Genomic DNA, 11,690 nt, shown 5'->3' on the forward strand with positions numbered 1-11,690 from the left:
TGTGTTTCTGAGTGTGCCTTGCTTGATGGGTATGTGCTGCTACAGAGTGTTTTGAGTTGTATAGAGTTTTTGTTTCTCTTGTTCTGGATGTTTTGGCATAGTTATTATGGGTTTCGGGTTTGGGTTCGGTATGTTCAGAATGAATGAATGGTAGTATAACCTGGCAAGCTGCATACCATGTTGGATATTAACCAAAACGATGGTTTTGCTTTGTTTTTAGGGAGAGAAGTTCGGAGAAGGAAGTAAAGGAAGAAGAAAGAAGCAGGGAAGATCCATGATTACGATGAGAGAGAAAGGTTACTGGGCACAATAGAAGAAACAGCAGAGGGTCTATTAATTGAGTTTGAAAAAAAAAGTAATAATAAAAAAAATAAAAATAAAAACTGCTTTTGGGCTTACGGGTTTGCGGGTTTCAATGGGTTTGAAAGGAAAAAAAAATTATATTCACGGGTCTTAACAGGTTCCAACGGATAACCCGCAAACCCGCCGGGTTTAGCCCGTAAAATCCGTTAAGCTAACGGGTTCTTACCGGGTCGGCCCTTTAAGAACTCAGCCCGTTAATAACCCGCACTATACCCGCACGTTGCCAGGCCTAATCTAGATGATTTGCATAGTGAATAGGCATGAGAAAACCTGCATCAGTAAACCTAAAGTAGCATATTTATTCTCTGACGTTGTAAATTTCTAATTTATTTTCTGTTTTCTTACAGGAAAGATATTCTCTCCACACCAAAAAAAAGAAAAAAGAAAAAAAATTCCTGGCCAAAACAGAATTTCAAGGAGGCTACCTGAAACTAATTGATTTAACTGTAAATCACAGTTATGGATGCCTTAGTGATTATCAATTTAACTGAAAATTTGTAAAGATGATCTACTCATATGTACCTAAAAACTGAATGGTTAAGATGTGAATATGTGATCGAAAAGTGAGTCTAATGAGCGATCCCTTAAAATGACCAAAAAAATGGATCCCTCACTAGAAGGGTCATGTGTGTGTACACACACACGCACACACATACATACATACATAGAGGGCCCTTTGGATCCTTTTTTTGACCATTTTAAGGAATTCCTTGTGGGACCCACTTTTCGATCACATTTCGGCATCTTGACCGTTCAGTTTTTAGGTCCTAATATATAGATCATTTATGTAAATTTTCAGCCAAATTGATGATCATGAAGAATCAAACTAAATTAAATCAATGGATGTGTTTGAGCCCAAAAGTAATTTTGGCAAGATCCTTTAGTGGATTTAGCATAGCGGGCCGATACCTGTGGCCCAAAAATAAGCCTACTCGGGTTTGGGTTACAGCTTCACCCATTCCGTGATCCATGAGGAAAACGAAACCTTATTGGAGTCGGGTAGCGAGGATTGAATAGGAAACTTCAATCAATATCCCTTCTATGACAAGGAACAGTCGAAACCCTAGGTATATATACCAGGTTTCAAGGACAAAGAAAGGACCTCTCTCATATCAATCAATCCTAGCGATTACAAAGCCTCCCCGGAGCAAACCTTCAACCTCGTTGAAACCCGGTGACCGCCCGCCAGTCCTAGTCTCTCCAAGAGCCGACTGTCAGCATCACCATACCAACCGGCGACCGTACTTCCAGTCCTAGTCTCCCCAGGAGCCGACTGCGAGCGCAACCGCCACCGTTACTACCAGCGAAGCAAGGGTAACGCCCTCGCAACCCAGCGAAGCTAAAGTCACGCTTTAGCGCAACCCGTGCTTTCTCCAAACTTCCCAGTGATTGCTCTGCTTAGTCTACAATACTAAGTATCGATTCGGTGACGCGAAGAGACCACACCCAAAGTCCTTATCCGTAAGGCAGAAAGTCCTTATCCCTAAGGCTAGAGAAGAACCTTGTGGCGAGGTTGGTGCTCTCCTCGTCCGCAAACGCTTGAAGAAGAAGTCAGGTCAAGGGACTACCCCGACGACTGCACCCCACGGTGCTGGCACGCCTGCGCACACGCTCAAAAGAGACAGTTTGCAAGCCAACTGGTTTTTGCGCCAAACATTTTGGCACGCCCAGTGGGACCAACTGAGTGTCTCTTCGTGGACGCACTACACCAATTTTGTTATCAGACAACGGCAAAAAACCGTTGTGTGATTTGATGTATAACCGTTGTAGAGTGAGCCGTTGTCTGATGAAAAATCAGACAACGGTGGAACACAGTTGTGTGATAAACACACAGACAACAGGTATGTGTTATAACTGTTGTTTGATAGCTCGGCAGATGGCTCGGCAGATGCCAAGCGCGCAGCTGCGCAGCAGTTTAGGGGCGTCTTCAGACAACAGTGCCAGTTTGCAACCGTTGTATGTTAATCATGTCAAACAACATTTTTTTATTTTGTCTGTTGTCTGATTGCTCTTCAAACTTCAGTTCTTAGACTATATCTGTTGTGTGATTAAATTTAGGACAACAGAGTTCAATTGCTTCTGTTGTGTGATTAAATTGTAGGACAACAGAGTTCAATTAATTCTGTTGTGTGATTAGCTATTAAGACAACAGAGTTCAATTGCTTCTGTTGTCTGAGTATAAATTAGAAGACACTGATTTGTTAAAAACCGATGTGTGATATGAATGATTGCAATGTGTTTCTATCCCATTTTTGGCCATTCAGACAACGGGCAGTCATCTATATCTAATCTGTTGTGCGATCATTTGAACATCTCATTCCTGAATTAGAGAGTACGCCATCAAATACAAACATTGCAAACCATCAAATGAGAAATCTAACCAATACTCCCCGCGTGATGCTGCGGATTTGCATTGAAATTTTGTACGTAAAACAGTCATAATAATAAGCTAAGAAACATTAATTGAAAATGTTATAACTTTACATATTACAGAAGTGGTGTTTAAACCAGACTCATATTTTTACATAAGAAGTTAAGCTCTCGGAGGAGGAGAATTATGACCATGACCATCACTTAGTGCGTCTTTAACAGGGATTTTAAGATTCCAAGTTCCTGTTGAAGCTCCAACAAACTGTGAAATCCCTTTTAATGGTTCATCAGTTGGAGTCATCTTTGTGGCTGTTTGAATGATCAGTATAGAGTCAGGAACCGGAACAAATTCAGCTCCATAGCTCACATCCCACCCAACTACAGAGTTCCCATATGATGGTGCACTTCTGCAATTTATTGACATCCAATTCAATAATGTAAGCTTTGATTCATCATCAGACATGCATGAGTGGGATTGTTTGGCAGTGCTTTTATAAAAGAGCCTTCTCTCACTGACATAATTTTTTTTATAAAGTGCAGGCGCTTCATGTAAATGCACCGTGAACATTTCTTAATGAAACAATCAATCATTTTATATATGAAAGCACTATAAGCTATTTCTTCCAACTTTCAAACCACTCCAAAAAGCTCTGAAGAGTATTTGAAAGCTTTTTTTACCATCACTAAAAGCCTGAAAGTATTGCCAAACAGGCCCCAAGTCGTGGACTATAAATTTTGTGCTCAGAATGCAAATAGATAGTATATATCAAATAATAATATAACAACAAAGAAGAAGCAATCTAACCTCATAAATTATAATTTCCAGAGTCTTCTTTGTCCCAAGTTTGATGGTTACTTCAGCGACCGGATCAGCAATGGTGAATTCTGGGTTGCACTCACAGTAATCCACACTCAAACCTCCATATTGTATAGGAACATGCTCAGCAGAAATGTACCTACAGCATCATGTGAAATTTTAACTTCAAATCAACCAACTCTATAAAAGGGGATATACTCTACAGAAACCCCTATTGATCAAATCATGCAATGTCAGATAGACAGAAACTATACTAACTTGAAAAGGATCTCTGCAGATTTGGCTGGGCTTGCAAAGACAAACTTGGTTTTGGTCCCCTGTGTCAAGAAGGGGCTTATCAATATGTAGAATGCAAAATACCAACCATGCATGGAGCAGTCTTCTCACCACATACACAACAGATCATGCAAAAGCAGTTATATTTCACAAAAGCAAGACTGAAACTAATCAAGACTGGAACTATTTCCTACTCCTTACAGATGAACAAGTACACAAAAGCATCGCATTTCAGAGATCTGATTTCACTACTAACCACCGAAAGCCATAAGCCGCGACCCTTAAGACCCAACAACAAAATCAGGAAGAAAAGAACGAATCCGATGTAAGTGACATTAACGAACTGAAGCTTCTAATAAGACTAACACAGTTCACAAATATAACAGGAATGTATATTCTCAAAAAGCTCTCAACATAGATAATTGCAAGACCACAAGCAGAACATAAAGATCAAATAAAGGGAAAGAAATAACAGGTTCTCTACTTCTCTTTTGTCTAAGTCAGAATGGTAAATTAAACTACTTTTCAAAGTATAATCAACAACCTGTCCCAAAATAGCTTTACAAGATGGTGCGTGCTAAACAATCAAAAATACTACAGCTAATCACTATTAATTCTAACTAGAACAAATAAACAACTTTATACCCAACTTTTCCTCAAACGTCAATTTAGAACAAGGACATCAAAGAAAAGAAAACAAACAACAATTGCATATATAACCAACCAAGAAGCAAACAAATTCTAAGAACTAAATTAATTAAAACAAAAGCTTAGATTTCATCACACTAAAGGAAATACAATTTGCCAAAACTTGTTCTTTGACGGAGTAAAGAAAATCAACTCAAAAAAATAAGCAAATGGTTTGCTGAAATCAAATAAAAACTACTCCTCATCACCCAAATCGATAAACAGCTAATAACGTAATACCCAGACCAATTAACAAAACAATCAAATCAGTGAAGTACGACCAACATAGTAGACATAATGATCTTGCACAAAACAGCACCCACATTTGGACAACTTTCTCAGCAAAACAAACTGAATTAGACCTTGTTCTTAACATCGAGACATTTGTACATAAAAAAGGATCATAAGATACAACTCACCCTCTAATTTCTGCGAGATCACCAGTATATTCATAGCTAAGAGAGTAATAGAAGTAAAGCCTTGATGCCAGGACATCAATAGTTCTGAAGTACATGTTCTTTAGTCATGAAGCCATGAAGAACAATCAGAAACATGATACCTGATAAACAGGTGAAAGAAGAGAAAGGAAGAAACTGTTGTAAAGAAATGGATAGATTGCTGTCTTTCTACCTTATGTACTGCGAGTAGAAATACCTGCGGATGTTGTTGAGAGAGTCCTGGAGAAAATTGACCTCCAGATCAGTTTGCTCTTTCACTGCCTTCAACTGCTCCACGCTCAGCTTCTCCATCTCTCCTCTCACGCTCATCACCATCTTCAGTCGATCTTCAACATGCACATAAGATACTAGCACAAACACGAATAGATTTTAATAAAAGCCCAAATGAAAAGGTAGATGAATGCAGATGGCTGGAATATCATGTATGAATGTAAAAGAAATCAACAAATGTAAATCTCCAGGAAAGTTATGTTAAATTCAAAACCATATTAATATTTCTGGAACACATATTATAAATTAAAAGCGTCTTACTTGGTTACAATTTTATCAAACTTGTACATTTTACCAAACTTATTTTTCGGATTCAATTTTAGTTATATTCCGATCCAGATGGCCAGTGACAAAATTACTAGTGCAGTCTAGTAAATCTACTGAAAATTGAATCAGGCTTATATTAAAGTTCAAACAAATAAGCTCACCAACATCAGGTTCCAATTTTGCACTGTTTAAGTCTGACACTAGCTTGCAGATTGAGTCTTTTGTGCCATTCTGGATGAATCAGCAGGGACAAAAGGATCAGAACAAATGAAACCATATTAAAAGGGTTGAATACAAGTTACAAATTCTGCAAAATGAATAAGAAAAATGCACATAAAAAATGCATGATAACTTGAAACAAAATCAGGAGAGCACCATGGTAAAGGTGTGTCACAAGGTGGGAATACGTCCTAAATATAAACATATACATAATAATTTTTTCTGTAAATGCAACAAATTGACTATTACTGACTCTCTCAGCAATTAGGAAACAAATAACTACCTACACTAGGCATGGAAATCATTTCATTTCATAAGGTCAGGTTCTCACAGTGTGTTTGTTTAAACGAGACTGTTATCGACTATGTTTTGAAATATCTACTTGTTCAGTACGTACCATTAAAATTCCACTAAATTAATTACCAAGGCAAAAATCACAGAACGTAAACTTGCTTTTGTGAAACTAAATCAGGCAGCTTTTATACTAAACAAAAAAATTAATCGAAAAATGGAATATTTTTGAAAGATACTATTCTGAGTATCTAAAACAGAGAATGTAAAGCCAATCACATATATCATAATCAAATAATAAACCCAATCAAACCCTAAAGCACAAAAATTCTGAGCAGATAAAACAACTATATACTATAGGTAATGCAGAAAGAGAGACATTGTTGCATAAAAAAAAAAAATACTTACACACTTCCAGTTTCCACCAACAAAAAACTGCAAAACAAACACAAGATTTCAATCAGATTAGAAAAATCCAACATTGAAGAATCCGCAACTTCATTGACTGAGAGACTAAAGATCTCTCATAGTAGTTTAAAAAGGATAAAAAGGATAGCCTATGCTGTTCTCTAAAACTTTACCATAGTAGTTTAAAAAGGATAACAATATCTGTTGATAAGGTGAGATGCATTTGTCACCACAGAAGCTGAAAACTCCTCAAAAATGCACCCTTTACACAACTAATGTTAGAGAATCACTCATCTATTGACGACAATCTATTGAATGCGATAACTTAACTCAACCTAGGTGCAATCAATCGTCTTTGATCCTCTTGAGAAGCTTGTTAGCCCAGCGTTTAACGCGTCGCTTCAGGGTATAGCCAACAATGATCCCAGCAACAAAGGCAATTGCACAGAACTTTGAGCATGTCCACAGGGACACCACTCCTCTGCAAGCAAACATAAAAAATTTACCAATTCAGTCCAATTGCAGAAATTCAATCCAACTATTGAAGTTCACTTAACCATAACACAAGTTCATATACTAATTCAAGCCTCACCAATACGTGAACAACTCTACTTAAACACAAGCCAAAACAAGTTTGGGAAGCTCAATAGCAAAACCCAGAATCAATTTGCGAAAAAGCGATTAAAGAACCAAACTTTGGTAGCATAATTGTTAGTTAAAGACAAGGCATTATGGACCTACTGCATAAATTGATCAAATATTTCACGAGTTTCACACCAAAGTAACCCAATTCACACATATATACAATCAGAAATTTATAAACTTTAAAAGGGTAGAGCTAGATGGGTCTGTACCTAACAGGTCTGGCGACTATAATACAAGACTGATCGGACAAAGCGGCAGAGAGGCCCTCAGTAGAACGAGGACCTTCAAAGGAAGAAGAAGAAGATGATGATGAAGCTTTTTCGGATTGGTGTGGGAGGAGCCGGTACATCATCCCCAGAAAAGTCACGTTCTTTTCTCTCTCGAAAGGCTCGGAATCCATGGTCGGAGATGGAGATCCGAGTCTCTGTTAAACTCCGGTGACTAGAGTGCACAATTTTAAGATCTGCTTATGAATATCAGAACCCTAAATTTTGCATCTCAGTGAATTGAAACAGTAACGAAGAGCGAAAGCTGACAAATTCAAATCAAAATTGAATCAAAACAGTAAAGGAGACGACGAGAACTTACCAAGTTCGAGACAAATCGAATCAAAGGCGTGAATCGAAGTTCGAGATGATGAAATTTTTTAGGGCTCCTGTGTGAATCCAAGTCTAAGGCTGCTCCGATGTGAATCCACGGATTCACAGAGAAATCTCCTTTAGGGCTTCGAAGGGAAATCTCCCATTTAGGGCTTCGAAGGCTTCGCTTTGGAGGTGGTGGATTTAGGGTTTAGGATTGTGGAGTGAGTCGGGGCAGCTGTGGAGTGAGTCAGAGTGAGAGTCGCACAGCGAGGGAGTCAGAGAGAGAGTCGGGGTGAGTTGGGGTCAGCTGTGGGGTTTTGTGGAGTGAATGTCGTGTCGGGTTTAGCTGTGGGCATTAGTTTGGTCTGAATGGATTTTTTCTGAAGTGTTCTAATAGTTTGGTCTGAATAGATCGATGCTATTGTGTAGTTGTCTAGCGCTAGGACACATGGCCACATTAATTTCATCATGCAGGCATCAGACCATGGTTTTCCACATATCTGTTGTCTGAATGCCAGTTAAAAAATTTCAGTTTTGCCGCCTCTTGTTGCCTGCTGAGAGGGAATCGAATTTTGGGGGAGAGAATGCAGGGAAATGTTGGAGGGAATAGTGCCATTTTGAGGCAAATCTACACACATCCAAACTTTCCCAATATATCTCCCTTTATCAGACAACAGAAAGTAAAAAAACAGTTGTATGATATTTTGCAAGCTACACTCATACAACAGATATAACTATTCTGTTGTGCTTTAGAGTATCAATTTGGAGCCAAATTTGAGTCGATCTAGGAGGGAAATCTGCCGCTATTTTTTTTATGATTCACACAACGGATTATTCTTGTAACCGTTGTGCAATGACCTTCTAAAAAAAAATTCAGAATTTTAACCCCCTTATACAACGTTAGTTTAGTAAACATGTTGTGTGATTAACTTTTCTTCATCACACAACGCATTTTTTTTTTCGTTGTGCAAAAAGTGTTGTGTGTTAACATTTTTGGTGTAGTGACGTTAGCCATTGGGAAATCAAGCGAAAACCCTTACCAAAAGGGCTACGCTAACTGCTCAAAACACAAGACCTCCAGTTACAAACCGCATCCTCGCGCGGATTGTCGTGGTCTTTCTGAAGAACAAGTGACTCAAAGATTCTCTCTCCAGTCCCAATACTCCGATATGTCAACTGAACAAGGAGAAAATCACCCGACCGCTGCTGAGGGTCAAACTTTCACTACTAATCAGGCCAATGAGCCTGTCACTATTACTGTCTCCAATACAGTGGAGAGTGAAGAAGGAGAGGCTTTCGTTGATGAATGACACTATTACTTTTGGGCTCAAACAGGACGAACCGAATCTGTCCAACCTGAACCATTCATGTTTATAGTTGTAAATTGCAGTTATGAATGACTTAACGATTATCAATTTGGCTGAAAATTTGCAGAGGTGATCTACTCATATATACCTAAAAATTGAATGATTGAGATGTGAATATGTGATAGAAAAGTAGGTATAATAACCTTAAAATGGCCAAAAAAATGATCCCTCACTAGAAGGACCCCTATATATATATATATAGGATTAAATTCAGTTTAGTCCCTCAAACTTTAGGCCAAACATCAGTTTGGTCCCTCTTCTTTTTTTTTTAATCAAACTCATCCCTGATCTCCCAAATTGCATCAACTTCGTCCAAAATTTGAATTTGACTCCGAAGATGACGTCATCCGCTGAGCTGGAGCCGACAAGGAGGTCCCACATATCTGATTTTGAACCCACAGGAAGGGTAAAATGGACATTTCAAATTTAATTTAATTTCTTTTCTTTTTTTCTCTTATTTTCTCTATTTTCTTCTCTCTCTCTCTCTCTCTCTCTCTCTCATTACCAGCCACCATGAATCTCTGCTCACAAGCTCCCACTACCCACCATGAATCTCAAAACCGCCCCCTCCCCAACTGCACATCATATCCATTTTTTTCTCCCAAAATCAAAATTGCAAACTAAATCCAATCCAAATAAAATCGTAAGATGAGCCCAACTTCAAATCACTAATATCTAAATGCAAAATCCAGAAATTCAAACAAACCGAAATGGTCGGCCCCCAAATCTTCTCTCTACACCCAAAACCTCATCTTTTTGGGCACATCCAAATCACAGGCCTCCAAAAACAACAGAGTTTCCAACAGATAACAAAACCAACAGAGCACGTCTCTGTGATTGTTTACCTGAGGATGGACCAGAGATCTGCGGCGGCGATCAGAAGGGAAGCGATCGGAGGTCAGGGGTACCCCACCTGCAGGCATAACCGCTGCTGCTAGGGCTCGCTGGCCCGTCAGCCTCTTGATCCGTTTCGGTCCTCGCCCACAGAATACCACCACCTCCATCACACCCCAAACCCTCGCTCGATTCCTTCACTTTGCAATCTGGTTGGGCTTCGGGTCGAAGTTTTCGTCGCCGGAGCTCGACTCGGAGGTCATGGAGAAACCAACCGTGGGTGATATTTGATGGAATTGGGTGAATGTGAGAAATTAGGGCTTTAATCGGGTTTGGGGAGATAGAGAGAAGGTTGTGCCTACACCACCAATTCCGATCGAGGAGGAGGAGGACGACGAGGAGCAAGACGGCTTGGTGTAGAGCTTCAGACCGAAGGGAGGTGGAGGTGGAGGTGGAGGTGGAGGTGGAGGTGGTAGAAGGGGTTTCGAGGTCGTCGATCTAGAGAGGAAGATTCCGATCGAGGAGGAGGAGGAGGAGGAGGAGCGAGACGGCGTGGTGTGGAGCTTCAGATCGAAGGGAGGTGGAGGTGGAGGTGGTAGAAGGGGTTTCGTGGTCGTCGATCTAGAGAGGAAGAAGAGAGAGAGAGAGAGAGAGAGAGAAGAAAATAGAGAAAATAAGAGAAAAAAAAATAGAAATTAAATTAAATTTGAAATGTCCATTTTACCCTTCCTATGGGTTCAAAATCAGATATGTGGGACCTCCTTGTCGGCTCCAGCTCAGCGGATGACGTCATCTTCGGAGTCAAATTCAAATTTTGGACGAAGTTGATGCAATTTGGGAGATCAGGGATGAGTTTGATTAAAAAAAAAAAAAAAGGGACCAAACTGATGTTTGGCCTAAAGTTTGAGGAACTAAACTGAATTTAATCCATATATATATATAACTTTGCTCAGGTGTGGATATCCACACCTAAGAAAAAATATTTGAACTCAAGTCGGGAACTCTCCTACAACTTACCATACAAGAAAGACAACTTGATTACGAAATGAATGTTAGTCTACTCGGTTAATAACTAAGAAATCCGTACTAAAGAAGATCAGGAAACCTGGGAATATGTAGCCCACAAATAAGGTCCCATATTGCTATAAAAAGAGAAGACTTATGAGTACCAACCAACACAGCAAAGGCTTGAAAAGAACTTAGCTCTTGGTGTTCTTGAAACTATGGCAATGACAGTTGTCGAGGTCGGAGAGGCTTCTCTGGTGCCAGCATTTCAACTTCTGTATGACAGCGTTAACCAAGCAATGGACAAAAAGACTGGCAACTTTAAGTACGTCCTCGTAAACCTCAAGTGCACTACTCTAGACCCTTTACAGAAACGGGTCCAGCGCGTGATCGGATATGAAGAGCGCAACGTGAAGTTGGGTCTCTCCAAGGAAGAAGTAGAAAACCTGATCACACTGATGCACAAGGGAGTAAAGCAGGTCAGAAAGTTTTCGACGTTGAAGTTTCGTATGAGGTACTACTGGTGCTGCATCAATGATCACGTTAGGGAAGTTAATGAGTTGGATACACATCTTCGAGAATTGTTGGAAATGCTGTGGCAACAGGAATTGGAGGATCTAAGGAAGGAGAGCACTACATACTTGGTGAAGAATAGAGGACTTTAGACGTAGAGCAGGGGGAATATGATGCAACCAATATAGAGGAGGGGATATTAGGGATGTGGTTGTATTTTTAGATTTCACGGTGATCATCTTTATTGTTTGCATAACAATCAGCAGGTGTAAGTTTAGTTTTCAATACATGTAAGTTTCACACTCGTTTCTCTGTTTAT

General features: G+C 39.6%; 2 protein-coding genes across 8 annotated transcripts; both read right to left on the reverse strand.

The window, feature by feature from the left end:
• Positions 1-2,738: 2,738 nt before the first annotated feature.
• Positions 2,739-5,166, reverse strand: LOC133727357 (patellin-3-like). 5 transcript variants are annotated; one of them, XR_009855137.1, is made up of 5 exons: positions 5,144-5,158; positions 4,933-5,030; positions 3,809-3,867; positions 3,539-3,689; positions 2,739-3,140 (listed from the first exon to the last, which is right to left on the reverse strand). XR_009855137.1 is itself a non-coding variant. In XM_062154950.1 (4 exons), exons 1-4 carry the CDS (start codon positions 4,049-4,051, stop codon positions 3,084-3,086), a joined length of 291 nt encoding a protein of 96 aa, XP_062010934.1. In that variant the 5' UTR covers positions 4,052-4,917; the 3' UTR covers positions 2,739-3,083. The 5 variants fall into 5 exon arrangements, 3 of the variants coding, with proteins under 3 accessions (XP_062010934.1, XP_062010933.1, XP_062010932.1); XR_009855136.1 differs by having other exon boundaries at positions 4,933-5,158; XM_062154950.1 differs by lacking the exons at positions 4,933-5,030; positions 5,144-5,158 and adding an exon at positions 4,028-4,917.
• Positions 5,167-6,428: 1,262 nt separating this feature from the next.
• On the reverse strand, positions 6,429-8,108 carry LOC133727358 (uncharacterized). Of its 3 annotated transcripts, none has more exons than XR_009855139.1 (3): positions 7,660-8,108; positions 7,281-7,534; positions 6,429-6,907 (listed from the first exon to the last, which is right to left on the reverse strand). XR_009855139.1 is itself a non-coding variant. In XM_062154951.1 (2 exons), the coding sequence occupies exons 1-2, from the start codon at positions 7,469-7,471 to the stop codon at positions 6,772-6,774; spliced, it is 327 nt and encodes a 108-aa protein (XP_062010935.1). In that variant the 5' UTR covers positions 7,472-7,649; the 3' UTR covers positions 6,429-6,771. The 3 variants fall into 3 exon arrangements, 1 of the variants encoding a protein (XP_062010935.1); XR_009855138.1 differs by having other exon boundaries at positions 7,281-7,555; XM_062154951.1 differs by lacking the exon at positions 7,660-8,108 and having other exon boundaries at positions 7,281-7,649.
• Positions 8,109-11,690: the final 3,582 nt, after the last annotated feature.

This window comes from Rosa rugosa, chromosome 1 (genome assembly GCF_958449725.1).
Source record: "Rosa rugosa chromosome 1, drRosRugo1.1, whole genome shotgun sequence".
NCBI lineage: Eukaryota > Viridiplantae > Streptophyta > Magnoliopsida > Rosales > Rosaceae > Rosa > Rosa rugosa.